Source organism: Mustelus asterias, chromosome 11, assembly GCF_964213995.1.
Source record: "Mustelus asterias chromosome 11, sMusAst1.hap1.1, whole genome shotgun sequence".
NCBI lineage: Eukaryota > Metazoa > Chordata > Chondrichthyes > Carcharhiniformes > Triakidae > Mustelus > Mustelus asterias.
In genome coordinates, this window is record NC_135811.1 from 80,924,974 (window position 1) to 80,944,885 (window position 19,912).

At 44.2% G+C, this 19,912-nt stretch overlaps 1 protein-coding gene and 1 pseudogene across 1 annotated transcript in view; both read left to right on the top strand.

Annotated features, from left to right (window-relative positions):
- The first annotated feature begins 1,612 nt into the window (after positions 1–1,612).
- Positions 1,613–19,912, top strand: part of adam11 (ADAM metallopeptidase domain 11) — a 168,576-nt gene continuing 150,276 nt past the window's right edge. The window contains exons 1-3 of the mRNA XM_078222950.1: positions 1,613–1,679; positions 6,319–6,494; positions 8,169–8,245. Of these exons, the coding sequence (XP_078079076.1) occupies positions 1,613–1,679; positions 6,319–6,494; positions 8,169–8,245 (320 nt within the window). The remainder of the gene's footprint in view (positions 1,680–6,318; positions 6,495–8,168; positions 8,246–19,912) is intronic.
- LOC144501093 (U2 spliceosomal RNA) lies at positions 4,118–4,334 on the top strand (annotated as a pseudogene).

Sequence of the window (19,912 nt, forward strand, 5' to 3'; positions counted from 1 at the left end):
TTTTCTTTTTGTTCCACCTAACCTACACATCTTGGGACTCTGAGGGGCAATTTACAATGGCTAATCTGCCTAACCTGCGCATCTTTGGACTGTGGGAGGAAACTGGGGCACCCGGAGGAAACCCAAGGAGATATGGGGAGAATGTGCAAACTCCACACAGACGGTTTCCCACGGCCTGAATTGAATCTGCGTCCCTGGCACTGAGGCAGCAGTGCTAACCACTGTGCCATCGTGCTGTCCACAATAATTAAGATTAAAAATAAGTGTTCTTAGCTTTCCTTCATAGTGCACAATTACTAGAAGTGTTATGCCATGTGTAATGAATCCATAAGGAAGTCACAGATTACTCCAGTGTTATGGATAGTATGTGATATCTAAGGTGTCAGAAGTTAATTTGTCTTTATACTCGCATGGTGTGTAATTAACCACTAGAGGGCTCCCTGATCGGAACCAGCAGAGTGCAGCAATTAAACTCCAGCCTCTACTGCTGTATTGAATGTTCCAATGGTAAAATGCAAGCAGCCATTACAACCACAGCTGTGATTCCAGGATGGTGTGCCACCTTCCTGCTGTAAGGGTCAAAGATGTCACTGAATGACTGCACAGCATTCTGAGGGTGAACTACCAGGGGTCCTGGTCCATATTGGACCAGGTATTTGGACAAAATAGGTAGAATGAGGGATGGGAAGATTTTAGGGAGCTAAGAAGGAGACTAGCTAACAGGATCTCAAAGGTACTTCCAGAGGCACAAGCGAGTGAGTAAAGAAATAGGAGGCGAGAATAGGCGACTGTATCGCAGAATAGATGGTAGCAGGCGGGAAGGGTTTAAATTCCTGGGAGATTGAAACACATTCTCGGGAAGGTGGAATATATGGAAGCTGGAAGGATTGCACATCAACAGAATTGTGATCGATGAACTGGCTTGCTGTTGCTGTTGGGGTGAATTTGAACCAACTTGTCAGGGGGGTGGGAACCAGGATTAAAGTTTATTTATTAGTATCACAAGTAGGCTTACATTAACACTGCAATGAAGTTACTGTGAAAAACCCCGAGCTGCCACACTCCGGCACCTGTTCGGGTACACTGAGGGAGAATTGAGTGCCAATGCACCCAACCAGCATATCTTTTGGGCTGTGGGAGGAAACCGGAGCACCCGGAGGAAACCCACGCAGAGACGGGGAGAAAGTGCAGACTCTGCACTGACAGCGAACCAAGCCAGGAATCAAACCCAGCTCCCTGGCACTGAGGCAGCAGTGCTAACCACTGTGGGAGAAAGATGGTGCACAAAGGATTGGGAAAGACAGATAACACTAGAGTAAGGAATAGTAAGGTATTAGGTGGGGTCAGAGGGAAAGGGAATCCAATAAAGTTGATGTTTGTAAACAAACTATACATTGTAAATAAGGCAGGTAAACTGCTGGGGTAGATATAGCTTTGGCTCAGAAAAGAGCAGGACTGGATGCTAAGCATTCCTGGATGGTTAGAAAAGAGGGGGAAAATGGAGGAGGGATGGCAGTATTGATTAAGGAGAATATTATTGTGCTAGAGAGGGAAAGAGGATGACTTGAAGGGGCCAGAGACTGAATCTATTTGATTAGAGTTAAGAAACCTCATGGCAAAGGGAGAGTATGGGAAGAGACTGACAGCTAACAAAAAGAGAATCCAAAAGCCTGCTATAGGTATGTAAACAGGAGATAAGAGGAGGGATAGAGCTGATTAGGGAACAAAAAAGAGGACCTACCCAATTTAACCCAATCTGGTGGGAAACCTTTTTGAAATGATAATCTGGGACAAGGGTAACCTTTGGATAGCATAGATTAAGTAAGGAAAGACGACCTTTAAGGAAAGACAGACATGTTTAAGTAAATTGATTGTATTTTTGAGGTAACAGAGAGAGTTTTTGGGATTACCAATGAAGGCTTTGATAAAGTGCCACACAATAGGCTTGCCACCAACAGTAGCAGCACGGAGACAAAATTAGTTGAGTGACAGGGAACAGGAGAGTGGTGAACGATTTTTTTTCTTCTACTTGGAGAAGGTAAACGCTGGGATTTCCCAAGGGTTGTAAAAGGACCATTTCTTGATATATATTTTGGATCTTTATTAAAGACCTAGATATGGGTGTACACAATTTCAAAATACACCGATGACACAGTTTGAAAATATTGTGAATTTTGAGGACAATAATGATAGACTTCAAGAGATCATAGACGATCAAGAGATCGATTCTCAGACTTTTGGCTAAGATCAAATGTAGTTTCTAGTCTGATCAGTTATAAAACCTTAAAAAAAAAAGTGGTGGCACAGTGGTTGGCACTGCTGCCACACAGCGTCGGGGACCCAGCTTGGGTCACTGTGTGGAGTTTGCATGTTCTCCCTGTGTCTGCGTGGGTTTCCTCTGAGTGTTCCGGTTTCTTCCTCCTGTTTGAAAGACGTGCTGGTTAGGTGGATTGGCCATGCTAAATTCTCCATTTGTACCCGAACGGGCGCCGGAGTGTGGTGACTAGGGGATTTTCACAGTAACTTCATTGCAGTGTTAATGTAAGCCTACTTGTGACAAATAAATAAAACCTTAAGAGGGCATAGACAGGAATGGATAGAGATGTGACTGATGAAACTTTTTGCAGAGAAATGTAAAGTGGTACATTTTGGATGGAAAAACAAGGAGAGCAATTTAAAATAACGTGTCAAATTCTAAAGGGTATGCAGGAACAGTTAACAGGCAGAACCTTGTGCCCTTAGGCTATGAACATGGGTTGGAACCATTTCTGGTTCCCAACCCCATTCTACTGTCAGGAAACCTGCCCAAGAGATCTTTCCAAAGGCTGCCTCTGGGTCCCTGAAGCTGGAGATCCAGTCAGAGAATCCGCAGCTTTGGAAGGACAGCAGCTCCATCAGTGAAGGTGGGCGCCGCTTCCGCTGCAGGATGGGGACTCTGAGGGTGCCTTTGTCTTTAGCTGCCTCTGAAGAGGTAATTAATCAGCCGGCCACAGCTGTGACACCGTCCCTATGGAGGAGAAACCTCTCTGCAGGATGGTGAGTGGCGGCAGCTGTGCCCTGATGATCCCTGTGCCTCTGGGTGGCGATTACTGTAGGAGACCCTTCTGGTCCCACAGGCCAGCTGGGCGGCACGGTGGCACTGCTGCCTCAGCGCCAGGGACCTGAGTTCAATTCTGGCCTCTGGTGACTGTGTGTGTGACATTTGCACATTCTCCCCGAGTCTGCGTGGGTTTCCTCCGGGTGCTCTGCTTTCTTCCCACGGTTCAAAGATGTGCGGGTTAGGTGGATTGGCCATGCTAAATTGCCCCTCAGTATCAGGGGGAATAGCAGGTAAATACATGAGGTTATGGGGATAGGACCCGGATGGGATTGTTGTTGGTGCAAGCTCGATGGGCTGAATGGCCTCTTTCTGAATGGCCTCTTTCTGCAGTGTAGGGATGCTACCGTTCCAAATCGTCCCTAAGCAGCTTCTGGACTTGGTCTCTGGGGTAAGGGTGGCGATTCCTGGCTACGACACCAATCAGCCCACAATTGGGCCCTTAATAAAGCAGATTGGCCTCTTGCCATTGCCATGGCGGTAGTCAGGTAGATCAGTAATGGCCTAAAGTCTCCATGGTGATCAGGATGATTCCACCCAAGGTGCATGATCCTTCATCAGAGGGCAGAGCAACCAATTAACTCCCACCCCGCACTCACCATAAAATATCTTAACATATCTATATGTGTATATTAAATAACTGACGTTTTGATTAGTAACTAAGTACCAGGAGAGGTGATGGCCTAGTGGTATTATCACTAGATTATTAATCCAGAAACTCAGCTAATGTTTTGGGGACCTGGCTTCGAATCCCACCATGGCAGATGGTGGAATTTGAATTCAATTTTTAAAAATCTGGAATTAAGGATCTACTGATGACAACAAATCGATAGTCGGAAAACCCATCTGGTTCACTCATGTCCTTCAGGGAAGGAAATCTGCCATCCTTACCTGGTCTGGCCTACATGTGACTCCAGAACCACAGCGATGTGGTTGACTTTCTATTGCTTTCCAAGAGCGACTAGGGATGGACAATAAATGCTGGCCAGCCAGTGACGCCCATGTCCCACAAATGAATAAATCGCTTCTCGGCCTTTTGGCTAAGATCAAGTGTAGTATCGGCACCCCATTGTCGGCCGCACTTGGTCGAGGTCATTGGGTTGCGCTGAGGCTTCATATGTTTCATATGAAGCAATTTTTAAAAGCGGCATCTCGGCCTTTTGGCTAAGATGCAAATGAGCTCAAGTCTTGGAGGAGGAACCTCCCCCTTCTCCAATCAGCTTGGCTCATGTAGATCAGGCCCAGGACAGGGTGGTTTGGTCGCTCGCCCTGTCTTGTCAGCCTGGATCTGAAATGTCTCAACTTGTTGAGACTCTGAATTGGATTTGATTTGATTGAATTGGAAAAGTATAAAATAAAAAAAAATAAAAAATGAATAAAAAAGGTAGGAACAGACATTGAAAAGCAAGGATAGGTGAGGGGAGGCTGGGAAGCTACACTCGGGAGAGGCAAGGGCAGGGAACAAGGTTGGGTGAGTCTAGGCCGGGCGGCACGGGGCACAGAGCAACACTGGGAATTAAGGCCAAGGGAGCAAAGCCAGGGCAAACACAAGAATACCAAATTTCAAACTATCACATCAGGCCGGCATCTGGGGAAGAGAGGGACTGATGGCAAGAGCAGAAGTTTTTTTGAAACGTGAGATGCACAAGCATGCACAGGACAGGAAGTCTCTGTAAAATGGTGTTAGAGTGAAACTGGCAATGTTAAATGGATATATTGACACTTCTTTATTAAGGATATTAAAGTGAAACAACATTGAGTGAAATTTAAGTGTGGTTTTGCTGTATGCAAAAATCAGCATCCTCAAGGGTGACTAGGGATGGGCAATAAATGCTGGCTGGCCAGCGTCACCCATGTCCCAGGAATGAATAAAAGAAATCATTGATGTAAATAGAATCATAGAATCCCTACAGTGCAGAAGGAGGCCATTTGGCCCATCGAGCCTGCACAATCCCACCCAGGCCCTATCCCCATGACCCCATATATTTACTCTCCTAATCTCCCTGACACTAGGGCAGAATTTAGCATAGCTAATCAACCTTAACCTGCACATCTTTGGACTGTGGCAGGAAACCCACGCGGACAAGGGGAGAACGTACAAACTCCACACAGACAGTGACCCAAGCTGGGGATCGAACCCGGGTCCCTGGCGCTGTGAGGCTGCAGCGCTAACCACTGTGCCACCGTGATGTAATTTGAATAAGCAGTTTGTTGAAAGTCAAACAGCTCTGCAGGATAGAGTTGGTGACTTTTATTAATCTGTGTGTGTGTGCGTGCAAATTTGGGCGTAACCGTATTTGGACAATGTCAGGGTACTGCTGATATGAGCATCACTTCAACAACCTGCCACTGGGAAAGAGATCTCTGATGGAGCACGTGACATCAAAAGGAACCACTCTAACCAGGTTTTTTTTTTAAACAGCTTGTCAGAGCATCGCATTTTTTTAATTGTAGTTTGATTTCCCAATGATCGAGAATGGATCCAGCACTAATGGCATTATTGGTCCTGGCTGCATGATTTCCCTGGGATGTAGGCTGTCTTTATCTAGAGTGCTGCATTGAGCTGGAATGTGCTGTCCATAGACTCGGAGCTGGATGAGAAAGAATTTCATTCTCTCTCTCTCTCACACACATGGAGCTGTTGACTGCGGGCATCATAATAGACAGATTCCAACCCCTCTGCAGATCCTCATAACACCACCTTCCTTTATGAGCAGGGGGGGTGGGTGGGGGAGAAAATTTAAAATATATATATTTTTAAAAGCTTCTACTTGGTGCAGGAGATATGAAACCATGATTCTTGGGCAATCCTGGATTTTTGTTCCATTATTCTACCTCACTTGTCCTACAGGTAAGCAAACGCGCTGATCTTTCTTTTGAAAATTGGCGCTTTACAGATAAATGCCAATTCATCAGTTTTTTTTTCCTTTTTTTCCCCTCTGTTTGGGTGAAATTTCGCTTACACTGTGTTTTTCCCCCCTCTGAAACCTGCGATTCGTCCATTATTTTCAATGCGGGTTGCTGCATCAACACGAATTCTGCAGTGCACATTGATACAGTAACCAGTCATTGATACAGCTTTGCCCGCTGGAGCTGACTGTGTGCTTTTAAACAGAATACACTCACATTGCAGAATCGAGCCGTAATCAGACACTTTCGATTTCTCCCCCCACCCCCACTCAACTTTTCATAATATTTTTTTATTATTGTTGTCGTTCAAGGGTTTATTAAAGCTGAGATCCAAACAGGGGCGGCGTGGAGGGGACGGTGGAACCGCAGATCCGTCTCGCAAGAGGCCACCCAACCTCAGCGGCTCATCCCCACTGTTGATTCAGGAGAGGAAATCAGACACGGCCGGCTGAGTACCAGAATCAGCAACAACAGTACTGGTGCCCATGTAGGTTTCCATCCAGTCTCTGCTTCGACATGTGTTTTTAAAACAAGCTATTTTAATTGCCTTTATTTCACTTAGTGCCACAGTGTTGTGGGTTAAGTGATTTATTTTTTTTGTGTCCTGCAGAATGAACTGAGGGGTTGAGGCAAACTTGAGCTGGGACTGTCGCCTCAAGTGGCACGGTGGCACAGTGGTTAGCACTGGGACCCGGGTTCGATTCACGGCTTGGGTCACTGTCTGTGTGGAGTTTGAACATTCTCCCCGTGTCTGCGTGGGTTTCCTCCGGGTGCTCCGGTTTCCTCCCACACTCCAAAGATGCGTAGGTTAGGTGGATTGGCCATGCTAAATTGCCATGTGGCGTCTAAAGAAGTGTAGCTTAGGTGATTTGGACATGCCAAATTGCCCCTTCGTGTCCAAAGCTGTATAGGTTGGGTGGATTGGCTGTGCTAAATTGCCCCTTAGTGTCAGGGGGACTAGCGTAAATATGTGGGGTTATGGGAATAGGGCCTGGGTGGGATTGTGGTCGCTGCAGACTCGAGTCAAATGGCCTCCTTCTGCACTGTAGGATTCTATAACTCTAGGGAAACTGATGCCGTCTGTAAATTGGGAAGAGCAGGACTGTAATCAGAGCCTGTCTGGGCTCATCCACTGCAGTGACCTTGGGCTCAATTTTTATTAAATCATATTTAAAATAATAGGCAGAAAGACGCCTTCACCTCTTTCTTGCCCAGCGCCAATGCCTTTTATGTGTCAGCTGTGACTCAGTTGGTAGGGCTCTCACCTCTTGAGTCTCAAGGTTCTGGGTTCGAGTCCCACCGCGCCACTTAAGGGTACAGAAATCCAGGCTGACCTTCCAGTGCAGTACTGAGGGAGTGTTGCGGTCAGAGATGCATTTTTCAGGTGAAACATTAAGCCGAGTCCCCATCTGCTTACTCAGGTGAATGTAAAAGGCCTATTTCAGAAAAGAGTAGGGGGGTTATCCCAGACATCCTCGTCACTATTTGCCCCTCGGTCAAAATTACTGGTTGTGGGAGTTTGTTCTGCAGAATGAGTGGCATGGTGGTTAGCACTGTTGCCTCACAGCGCAGGGATCCGGGTTCAATTCCCAGCTTGAGTCACTGTCTGTGTGAAGTTTGTACATTCTCCCCGTGTTTGTTTGGGTTTCCTCCGGGATGCTCCGGTTTCCTCCTCCAGTCCAAAGATGCAGGTTAGGTTAATTGGCCATGCTAAATTGCCCCTTAGTGTCAGGGGAACTAGCAGGATAAATTTGTGGGGCTACAGGGATAGGGACTGGGTGGGATTGTGGTTGGTGCAGACTCGATGGGCCAAATGGCCTCTTTCTGCACTGTAGGGATTCTATGATCTTGCCTGCCACATTTCTTATAATACAACAGTGATTAAATGACCAAAAGCACCTCATTGGCTGTAAAACATTTTCCAGTGGTCGTGAAAGGTGCCATATAAATGCAGGTTTCTTTTATATTCGGGCAGTCAGTACAATACTGGTTGAGCTGCATTTCACAATATTATCAAAGCAGAGGATACTTGTTAAAGACTAAAAAGTGACATTATGCCTGTATTAAGCAAATTCGTTAATTTGTCATTTGCATTCTAGATGTTGGGGAGGACATTTTAAAATTGTAATTTCTTACTAACACTGTCCATTCTGTTTCGTAGTTTATTCATCTTGCGCAAGCAAGCTTCCTGATAGAGGCATTCGGTTCATCGTTCGTTTTGGACCTAGACTTGAACCAGTGAGTATTGCGTTCAGAATGTTAGAGTAAGATGTTTTGAGCCAGTGCACTGAGGAGTTTTGTTTGGTGTAAATGACAGTAGCTCCTTCTTAAACCAAGATCAAGTAATCGAATTCTCAAAAACGGGACATTTATACATTTACAAGTGAAATTGAGTAACATGGGAATGCGTCTAACATTTGGATGATCATCAAATGGGCTCCCAATCAAAATTTAGTGTTTCTAATTTGCATTTTATTGTTACGATTTCACACCGTGTCAAGTTCAGCTCTCAATGCTACCTCAGTGCCTATAATATTCTTGCTATTGACTGCAAATAGTTGAGTACTGAAACATAAGCATTGAGCCAACTGCAGGGGTGCTGCTGAGTGGCTTTGCATCATTTTGATTGATCCATAATCCAAATCCTACTATCATTCTGGGAGATATGGGGGCAGTTGCCTGCCAATCTTAAGGTATTTAGGAGCTTTGCAATACCTGGGGGGGGTATGAAATTGGTCTTTTTTTCAATTGGTAGAATACCTGGCAGGATGTGAATGGGCCTGGTGATTCAGTAATTAGCGATTTTGTGCTATTTTCAAACACCAGTTTTGCTCCTGTTGGATTCGCACATAAACTGAGATTCCTATAAATCCGAGGGAATCTGGATGGTTCACTGAATGGACGAAAATCTGGAAATACTACAATGTCGGATAGACTTCAACAAAAATGTGTTGAGCAAAGGCTGCTTCGGAGATTCTGAAGTAACTGCTGATGGGAAGCAGTATTTATACAGTGCTATGAGCTAAATACATTTTTTCAAATTGAAGAAATAAGCAAACTGTCATTCATACTTGTGTTGTATATTCTGATCCAAAAGTATGCGCTGATTATAGAAGTATTCCTCACCTTTACAACAAGGATATGAATTCCTCTCTCTTCTCTCCATTCCCACTGATATTGTTGGCGATTTCACTTTGAGACCCATGGAAATCACCAAGAATATTTGCTTTTTTGTTTCTGTTCCATCTGTTCCTTGCCCTGTAGCGAGAGGACAAACCACAGCAACCAGCAATCAGTTTTCCTTGGCGCCTCCAGAGGAAAAGTACCTGATCTCCATTTAACAGTTTGCCAGAGGCATGAAATTGGAACTCTCTGGGGTAAGGGGATACTTGCGGGTGTGCAGGGAGGGTGGGGGAGATCAGGATCTGAAGGAGTGGGAGAAACACCTGCAACCCTTCATTCTGCCTCACTTTGCATTGCTGCTGTGCTATTGGCGGCAGGGTGGCACAGTGTTTAACATTGCTGTCTCACAGCACCAGGGACCCGCGTTTGATTTCCAGCTCAGGTCACCGCCTGTGCGGAGTCTGCACGTTCTCCCTGTGTCTGCGTGAGTTTCCTCCGGGTGCTCCAATTTCTTCCCACAGTCCAAAGATGTGCGGGTTAGGTTGATTGGTCATGCTAAAAATTGCCCTTAGTGTCCTGAGATGCGTAGGTTAGAGAGATTAGTGGGTGGATATGGGGGAAGGGCCTGGGTAGGATTGTGGTCGGTGCAGACTCGATGGGTCGAATGGCCTCTTTCTGTACTGTAGGGTTTCTATGATCTTCTATGATGATCTAAATAAGCATTTGAGTTTTTAAAAAAATGATAAACCAATGCATGTTCAGAAGCTTGGGTCTCTCTGGCCCCAGCTAGCTTAGAGGATAGCAAAAAAGTATAAGAATTGTTCAATTTTAAAAAGATTTTCTTTCGATCCAGATTTTGGATCTTTGACCTCCAGATACTGGCTGATCCCACTTTATCAATGTTTCTGACTTTATATTGTAATGTAACAAGCTGCTACTAGGCTGCACTGGATGTTTGAGAATCAGAGGCAGGTCAGGAGACCTAATGAATACCATTGAGAGATTAGGACATGAATGTCAAGATCTGACAGCACAACTGCAATGTAAAAACATCTGATGCAAAACTTGAGCCTTGAGCAGTTGGCAAGTAATATATTTCAACGTGGAATGAATGTGAAATATTACACAGTCCCCGTATGTTCAGTAACACTTCGGAAGATTGTGCACTGAATGCAAGTCAATATGAATAACTGTAACAAACCCTCCCCTGATGCAGTTGTAACTTAAAATGCATCATCTTTATTTCCAAGAAAGTTTACACTCATACCTGGGTTACTTTTAGAACTGGTTATCCTATCTGGACGAGATGGTGCAGTGTCTGAAATCTTACACTTTCATCAAGTACTTAGCTTTGGCAATGGATATCTTAGTTTGCATATACTCGTGGCCTTGCTTTGGACTGAGAGTTATTCAAAGCTTCATCTTTTACATAATTTGTAATTTTTGGAATTTTTAAAAACAACACTAAAAGATGTGAATAACCTGATTGCTCATTATATGGGGGATTGTAGGCTAGAATCTCCACTTTTTATATTCAAGATATTGGGTGAAAGGATTGATAAGCTTAGTATAGTTGATGTTGTCTTTCTGGTCATTCAAGAGGCATTTCAGCTATCTGGAAAGATTAGAGAAAATAGGATTACTCTCCTTTGAGCAGAGAAAGATATTGGGGGATTAATAGGGGTATTTAAAATCATTCAAAGGCTTTGTTGGAGGTGAACCCGGAAAGCTAATCTCTAGTAGTGACCATTGAACAATATTTCTGATAGAGTAAGTGATAGGCTGGTCATCAGTGAATAATGTCAATCATGTGTGATATTTGTTGACAAATCTACGCTCCTGTTTGTAAAGACGTATATATTCAATTCACAACTGTCCCAATCCCTAAAACCGAGAAACAGAATGAAACTAAAGGGACAGTTACAATACTCCCAACCCAGGGGTTGATCTGCCACTTCCAGTGCTCCATAATGGTGTGATTTTTGTGGACACGTATCAAGTTAGCAGATAAACCAATTGCTTTGTGTTGTGATTTCTAGCATCTGCAAGTGTTGTTTGAAAGCAGTGAGCTGTGGTTGAGGGGGCAAAGGAAGAATGGATTGGACATTTGCCCTGTTTTAAAATGGCCAAGCAGGTGACAGTATGAAAATATCTGGATTGAGAGTATTGTAACTGTTCATTTAGTTTCATTCGGTTTCTCGGTTTTAGTGATGGGGAATGTTGTGAATAGAATATGCACCTTTTCAAAAAAAGAGCTTTCTAACTTGACAGATTGTCAACAAATATCGCACATGACTGACATTCACTGGTGATCAACCTATTAATAAAGAAGGATATCACTTACTGTATCAGAAATATTATTCAATACACATAAACATGACAGCAAGAAAACCTCTAGTCCCTGTACCTTTGAACATGGTTTTGTATAGAGTTGTGTTATCTCTCTGGGTCCCTGTATAAGCTTCGAAGTTGAGCAGGAAGAGTATAACTTTTTTCAGTCAGTCTTTGCTTCACCAAACAGCTACTAACATGCAGCTAATATCTAACCTCGCACACAGGCTAATGTTTAATTTATTCTTTCCTGATATGTGGGTATTGCTGGCAAGGCTAGGATTTCTTACTCCTCCCTAATTGCCCTTGAATTGAGTGTCTTGCTAGGCCATTTCAGAGGGCACTTAAGAGACAACCACATTGATGAGGGTCTGGAGTCACATATAGGCCAAACCAGGTAAGGAAGGCAGATTTCCTTTCCTAAAGGACATTAGTGAACCTGATGGATTTTTACAACAATCGGCGATCATTCCATGGTCACCACTACCGAGATTAGCTTTCAATTCCAGATTTTATTAATGGAATTTAAGTTCCACCAGCCATGGTGGGATTTGAACCTGTGTCCCCAGTGCATTATCCTGGGTCCCATGAGCACTAGTCCAGTGACATTATCACTATGCCACAATGTAAACTGCATTTTTCAATAATCTAAGATATTTGAGGCATTTCTTACTTTGAAAGAATTAGGCTGAATTAGGCAATTTGTGATGTGATGATTGTCTTTTGACTCTGTTTAATTTGAGCTCTGAATAAACTTGAGTATTAGTTTCAGCCAGTTCAATTCACATCATAAGTATGGGCATTTTGTTTTGGACGAAAGGAAAATTCTGTGGAACAAGCTCAAAATCATAAGATGGCAGTGTCATGTACTCAATTCTAAAAAGAGTCCTGATCAAGAGACTTGGCTATGTTTGCCCAAATGCATGTTATTTTTAAAAATGATACATAAAGGGCGCACAGGTAATTTTCCATGTCCACTTTGCAAGCAAAAAGCTGTCGCCACTGGCAGTCCCGATCAGAAGTGCAGATTTGCAATGCTCACAATCTTTTTCAGTTCTAAGGTTACAAAGTTATGGTGATTGTCCCTTTAAGGATCACTTGACCCAGGAAACCAATCGGGGGCCAGGTTGGGGGCTCACCCCAGTAAGCAAGAGTTTCTGTTCCAGATCCTTCTTGGGAGCTGGCTGCAGCCATGAGGCTGCAAGCCTCCGTATAGCCTTTACCCGTAAATAAAGGTGTTGTTTTTCCCGAAACTGGTGAACAGGAATTATTACAAAAATCATGGGCAGTACATGCCCGAATTTCTGATGAGCTGCCAGCACCCCCACTGGGACTACCGACTTAGAAAATACATGCTTATTCAGCGACGTTTTGTAACTTGAACTCGTGTACAGAGGGGGTTATAATTTTGTGACTACTTGATTGATCTGTGGTTTGCTGCACTAATGCTTTGCTTTGGGCTTGAAAGATCAGCCTATTTTCTAAATGATGAGAAGCTGTAAACTGTGGATTTCGGGGTCCCAGAACAGAAATCACTAAAAGCTAGTGGGCAGGAACATAAATAATTAAGAAGGTAAATGGAATGTCGAACCTTCCCTCAAGGGGCTTGGAGGCTGCACAGTTATGTAAAGCTCTATTTTAGACTCTACATAGAGCATGGTGTTCAGTTCCGTACTCCACACCCCATCCCAGGTAGGATATATTGGCTGGAATTTTACCGGCATGCCCGCCCAACAGCATTCTCCATTGGTCTCAGGTGGGATCCCGACAGTGGGTGAGGCGGTAAAATCCCAGTCATTGTCGAGGTTGGCGTGCAGTGCAGATTCACCTGAACGAACACAGTGGTTAACACTGCTGCCTCACAGCGCCAGGGACCTGGCTTCAATTCTGGCTTCGGGTCCGTGTGGAGTTTGCACATTGTTCCCATGTCTGCGTGGGTTTCCTCCGGGTGCTCTGGTTTCCTCCTCCAGTCCAAAGATGTGTGGGTTAGATGGATTGGCTATGCTAAATTGCCCCTTAGTGTCAGGGGGACTAGCTAGGGTAAATACATGGGGTTACGGGGATAGGGCCTGGGTGGGATTGTAGTTGGTGCAAACCCGATGGGCCGAATGGCCTCCTTCTGCACTGTCGGGATTCCATGATTCTATGATACCTGATTCTAAAAAGTTTAATTATGTGGGCAGTTTGCACAAATCTCTTGAATATAGACAATGAGAGGAGACCTACTTGAGGTGTTTAAGATGATCAAAGGCTTTGACAGAAGGATATTAATTTCTGCTGTTGCAAAAGTCCAAGTAGGGGACCATATAACCTTAAAATTAGAACTAAACCTTTAGCTCTGGTGATGCCAGAAAGCATTTGTTCACAGGGCAAATTCTCTTGTTGAAGCTGCACTAGTGGGGCTGGAGGTGGGGGACTGGGATAATTGTTTAAGAATGAAAAAACTGAGATTGATGCAATGTTTAAATTTATTTATTCGTGTCACAAGTAGGCTTACATTAAGCACATCTTTTGGACTGTGGGAGGAAACCGGAGCACCCGGAGGAAACCCACGCAGACACGGGGAGAACGTGCAGACTCCACACACAGTGACCCAAGCCGGGAATCAAACTCAGGTCCCTGGCGCTGTGAAGCAGCAGTGCTAACTACTGTGCCACCGTGCCGCCCATATTTATCAGTCAAGGGTGTTGAGGGTTACGGAACCAAAGCTGGTTGATTGTGTCAAGGTACAGATTATCCATGAGCGAACTGAATGCTGGAACATGCTCAGGGTGGATTGAGCTATTCCTAGGTTTCTGTACCCTCTCTATATTCAGCTTGATGAGCAAACTACTAAACCTGGAGAGGTGTGATGCAATGTCAAAACCTTCCAGTCACACCCTCTAGTTTGTTTTGAAATTCATCTTTATTTGTGATGAGAAAAATAATTGGGATTTTAGTCAAGGAGAGGGACATGCGTGGAAATAGCTGACTGGAAGCCAAGACTGCTGCAAACCCATCAAATCACATTTAACTGCACATAAGTAATATTGGTAAAAAAGAAGTATGTCTTGGAATAAAGTTCTGGTGCGGAATTTTACCATCCCGCCCGCCTCAGGAATTGTAGCGGGCGGGACACGGACCAAGGAAAAGGTCCGTTGACCTTGGCCTTGGGGCAAACGCAGCTGGAACGTTCCGCCCCTGGGATTGTATCCAATTACAAAAGGCTTGGACTTGGTTGTCAGCAGTTGAAGGAACTGTGCTCACCATTTATTTAAGCTTACTTAGAAAGCCACAGCACAAACAGGCCCTTCGGCCCACAGGTCTTCGGCCCACAGGTAATTTACTTGTGTGGGGTTTTTTTTTCCTTCAAGAGCTTTCCACATTTAGCTGCATGTGTAGAGCTGCCAGAAGTTGCTGTGCGATTCACTCGGTGCTGACAGTTATTCTTATTGCAAAATCTGGGCCATTGCTTTCTGCTGCTGGTTGACTGCACATGAATTTGAGGCAGGGGAGTTTTAAGATGAGCTAATGGTTTCTGACAGTTACAGGTGTGTTTTCTTTTACTGTTGGGTTCACATACTAGTTATACAGGAGTTAAATAGGATCCTGAAATCCAGCTTTTATATATTGTCAGTCTCCTCAGAGGAGTTTCCTTGGGCATGCTCAGCTGCTATCTTCTGGGAAGGTCCATGTTCAAGACAGGTTGCAGTGACATTTTGGAGAAAAAACAGTGTAAAAGCATCAAATGGCTTCATAGGGTAGCACAGTGGTAGGGCGGCACGGTGCCTCACAGCGCCAGGGACTCAGGTTCAATTTCGACCTCGGGTCACTGTCTGTGTGGAGTTTGCACATTCTCCCCGTGTCTGCGTGGGTTTCCCCCCTCACTCCAAAGATGTGCGGCTTAGGTGGATTGGCCATGTTAAATTAAACACGGGCAGCATGGTAGCACACAGGCGGCATGGTAGCACAGTGGTTAGCACTGCTGCTTCACAGCACCAGGGTCCTGGGTTCGATTCCCGGCTTGGGTCACTGTCTGTGTGGAGTTTGCACGTTCTCCCCGTGCCTGCGTGGGTTTCCTCCGGGTGCTCCGGTTTCCTCCCACATTCTGAAAGACGTGTTGGTTGGATGCATTGACCCGAACAGGCGCCGGACTGTGGCGACTAGGGGAATTTCACAGTAACTTCATTGCAGTGAGAATAAGTCTGTCGTGTGACTAATAAATAAACTTTAACTTTAAATTGCTCCTTAATGTCAAGGGATTAGGACTGTAAATATGAGGGGTTATGGGGATGGGCCCTGGCTGAGATTGTTGTTGGTGCAGGCTCAAATGGCCTCCTTCTGCACTGTATGATTCTGTTATGATTTATTTTGACCAGACCTGCCACTGCATTCATAAAATGGTGTCTGGAAACAGGATAGGGAATGAGCTTAGAGTGGTCCATTTTATTTTTAAACATGTTACTTTCCATTTTTCAGATGCCAATTCTGCTCGAGTGTACGATTGCAATTAAAATAGAGGAATCTGTGCATATGTGTGTCCTGATTAAGTTCTATAACTTTGAAAGCTTTTGTCATAATGGCAGAGAGAGTGTGCACTTTGTGTATTGTCTATCATCCAAGAAGATGAGATCTTAATAGAAAATGCAAACATAATAGACTGCAAACTGCAGATTGGAGGCAGCAAGTCACATCAACCTGAGAGCATTAAACTCGTCTCCATCTTCCTGACACAATATTTCTATATATTTCAGTTTTTTAACATTTTTAATTCTAGTTTAAGAGGATGATAAGAAAGTACTAATGACTCAGTGACTGTTTTAACCCATACATGGATTAAGTACTTGATATTCCAACAGTAGACTGAGGAATATGTCTCTCCTTGTCTAAAAAAATTCCCATTTTTGTTTCCACCACAAATAAAGATGAATTCCAAACCAAACCAGGGGTGTGTGGAACTCCCTTCCTGACAGCACTGTGGGTGCACCAGATGGATTGCAGTGGTGGCCCATCACTATCTTCTCGAGGGCAATCAGGGATGGGTTACAAATGCTGACTTGTCAGCGATGCTCACATACTATGAAACAATTTAAAAAATGAGTAGGGAGAAGTGAGGGATTTGAAGATCAGATGAGATTTTTAAAATTGATGTATTGAATTTAATTTTAGAAGTGAAGCGATGTTTGCAGTTGGAGCAAGTGTTCCTTTGGGGTGAAATAGTGCTCTATATTTCTGTATTATTTAAGACTAGATGTATATTAAATAATGTAAGATCTTGAAATTATTCTGGACTGCAGAAATTCAATATGCCTTGGACTGCTGCGATGCAGAATTTGGTGAATATTTCATATAAAAAGGACACAGTATTTTTGAAACAAATACATTTATATGAGTTAATGCTCTGCTCAGTATAACCAAGACTGCCCCTTTATGGAAATGATTTCCTTCTGATACGCCTGAAGGCACAAACTCTTCAAAAGTATACTGGCAGTCCTCCATTATCATACCTGTTCTTCTTCTACAAGTGAATGTCAACGTACTTTTATATTGCGATGCAGCACCTGTCATAGAATCATAGAATCCCTACAGTGCAGAAGGAGGCCATTTGGCCCGTGGCGTTTCCACCAATTCTCTGACAGAGGATCTTAACCAGGCCCACTCCCTGCCCTTTGCCTGTAACTTCACACATTTACCCGCTAATCCTCTTCACCTACACATCTTGGGACAATTGGGGACAATTTGGCCTATCCACCTACTCCACACACCTTTGGACTGTGGGAGGAAACCCACACAGACACACAACATGCAAACTTCACACAGACAGTCACCCAAGGCCGGGATTGAACCCGGGTCCCTGGCGCTGTGAGGCAGCAGTACTAACCACTGTGCCATCGTGCTGCTCATCTGTCTAGGCAGCTCCTAACTAGACAGCAGTCAGGAGTGAGATTCCTGAGCGAAATCCCTTTTTTTCCTCGACAAGGGCCACTTGAGGTCAGTTGGAGTGTCTACTATTTCAACTGAAACCAGTGAATTGCGGAGTCAAACCTGCACGTCTTTCTGTAGGATCAGCCTCACGTCAGGCAGCAAATTATTCATGCAGTTTTTAAAAAACGTTTCTCTCTCTCTTCACCATCAGTTCCATGCTATCTGAATATGAAAGGATACTTGTGTAACTTCAAAGCATATTATGGTTGTATGACATAAAGATATATGACATAAAGCCTGATGGTGCTGGATTTCCTGAACATTTATATTGTGACTTGAGCCAAAGGGTATTTCCCCAAAGAGGAAGTTTTTGGGTCTGTGGGACTCATGTCACCCGTTCATCTCTTGAGCGCAGTTTAGTTTTAAGAAGAAATATTCTATAAACGGTATGATTTATGCACTTAACTCCATCATTCATTTTGTTTTCACATGTTAGGAGTGGTCTTCTGTAGGAAGATTAGTTGGCTGCTATATTCACTCAATGGATTTTGGTGGCAATGTTAGACTTTTTGATGGTGCCAATTTCCAAGGGAAATTTAACAGCATAATGATTGGCAGTAAAAGCAGTTTAATATATCATTTGTTCACAGGATGTCAGCATCTGGGGCGGCATGTTGGCACAGTGGTTAGCACTGCTGCCTCACAGTGCCAGGGACCCAGGTTTAATTCCGGCCTCAGGTGACTATATGGAGTTTGCATGTTCTCCCCATGTTCTGCATGAGTTTCCTCCGGGTGCTCCGGTTTCCTCCCACACTCAAAGATGTGCGAGTTAAGTTGATTGGCCATGGAAAATTGTCCCTGAGTTTTAGGGGGACTAGCAGTGTAGATATGTGGGGTGATCTGGGGATAGGATCTGGGTGCGATTGTGGTCAGTGCAGGCTCAATAGACCAAATGGCCGCCTTCTGCAATGTCGGGATTCTATGAATCGCTGGGAAGACCAGCATTTATTGCCCATCCCTAAATTTGTTAGTGAACTGAAATAATGTACCCAAAACTGTGTGTTTCATGGGTTCCTTTGCAAAACATAAAATGGAATGGCACTTCCAAAATGGAGGCAACTGTGTTCCTGTATCTGTGCAATCTGAGCTGATGTAGAAGAGGAAAAGGGGATAAAAATGTGGTGAGAATGAAGAGGAAAACTATTATAAAATGTTATTTAGAATGATTGCCATATAGGTTAAAGATGAAATGCCTGGTAAAATCTAAGGAGAATGGAACACACAAGTTTATATTCATTGGGAGTTTACTGTAAGTCACCAAGCAGTTGGTGGAGATGGAGGAGCAAATTTGCAGGCAAATTCTAAACAAATGCAAGAACTACAGAGTAGTGATAATGAGAAACTTCAATTATTCTAATATAGACATGAAAACTAACAATGTAAAGGTCAAAGAGAGGGGAGGAAATTCCTTAAATACATACAAGAGAATGTTCTGTGTCTTCGTCCCAGAAATCCATTTGTTTATTCTCTTACTTACGATCAACATGTTACCCTCAATTAAACCCCCTCCACCCTATCCCTATAACCCCGCGCATCTATCATGGCCAATCCACCTAACCTACACATCTCTGGAGTGTGGGAGGAAACCGGATTAGTAAGTTTGTGGATGACACGAAGATTGTGGAGTTGCTGATCATGTCGGGAATTGTCAGACAATACAACAGGAAATAGATAGATTGCAGACTTGGGTACCAAAATGGCAGACGGAGTTTAATCCGGACAAATGCGAGGCAATGCATTTTGGAGGAACAAATTTAGTTGTGAATTATACTGCAAATTGCAGAACCCTTCAGAACATTAACATACAGAGGGATCTGGGCGTGCAGGTCCACAGTTCCCTAAAAGTGGCAACACAGGTGGCCAAGGTGTTTAAGAAGGCATATGGCATGCTTGTCTTCATCAGCCGGGGCATTGAGTACAAGAGTTGGGAAATCATGTTGCAGCTATATAAAACCGTGGTTAGGCCGCATTTGGACTATTGCTTGCAGTTCTGGTCACCACACTACCAGAAGGATGTGGAAGCCTTGGAGAGAGTGCAAGGAGGGTTCACCAGGGTGTTGCCTGGTCTCGAAGGTGTTGACTATGAGGAGAGGTTGACTAAACTAGGATTGTTCTCACTGGAAAGACGGAGGCTGAGGGGAGACCTGATAGAGGTCGACAAAATTATGAAAGACATAGACAGCGTTGAGAGTCAGAGGTTTTTTCCCAAGGTGGAAGTGTCAATTATAAGGGGGCACAGGTTCAAGGTGAGAGGGGGAAAGTTTAAGGGACATATGTGGGGGAAGTTTTTCACGCAGAGGATGGTGTGTGTCTGGAGAGAAGAGGAGGTGGTGGGAGAATGCACATTAGCAACATTTAAGAGGCATCTGGATGGGTACATCAATAGAGAGGAAATAGAGGAATATGGACCAAGTAGGGGCAGAAGGTTTTTTATTTTACTCGGGGCATTATGGTCAGCACAGACTTGGAGGGCTGAAGGGCTTGTTC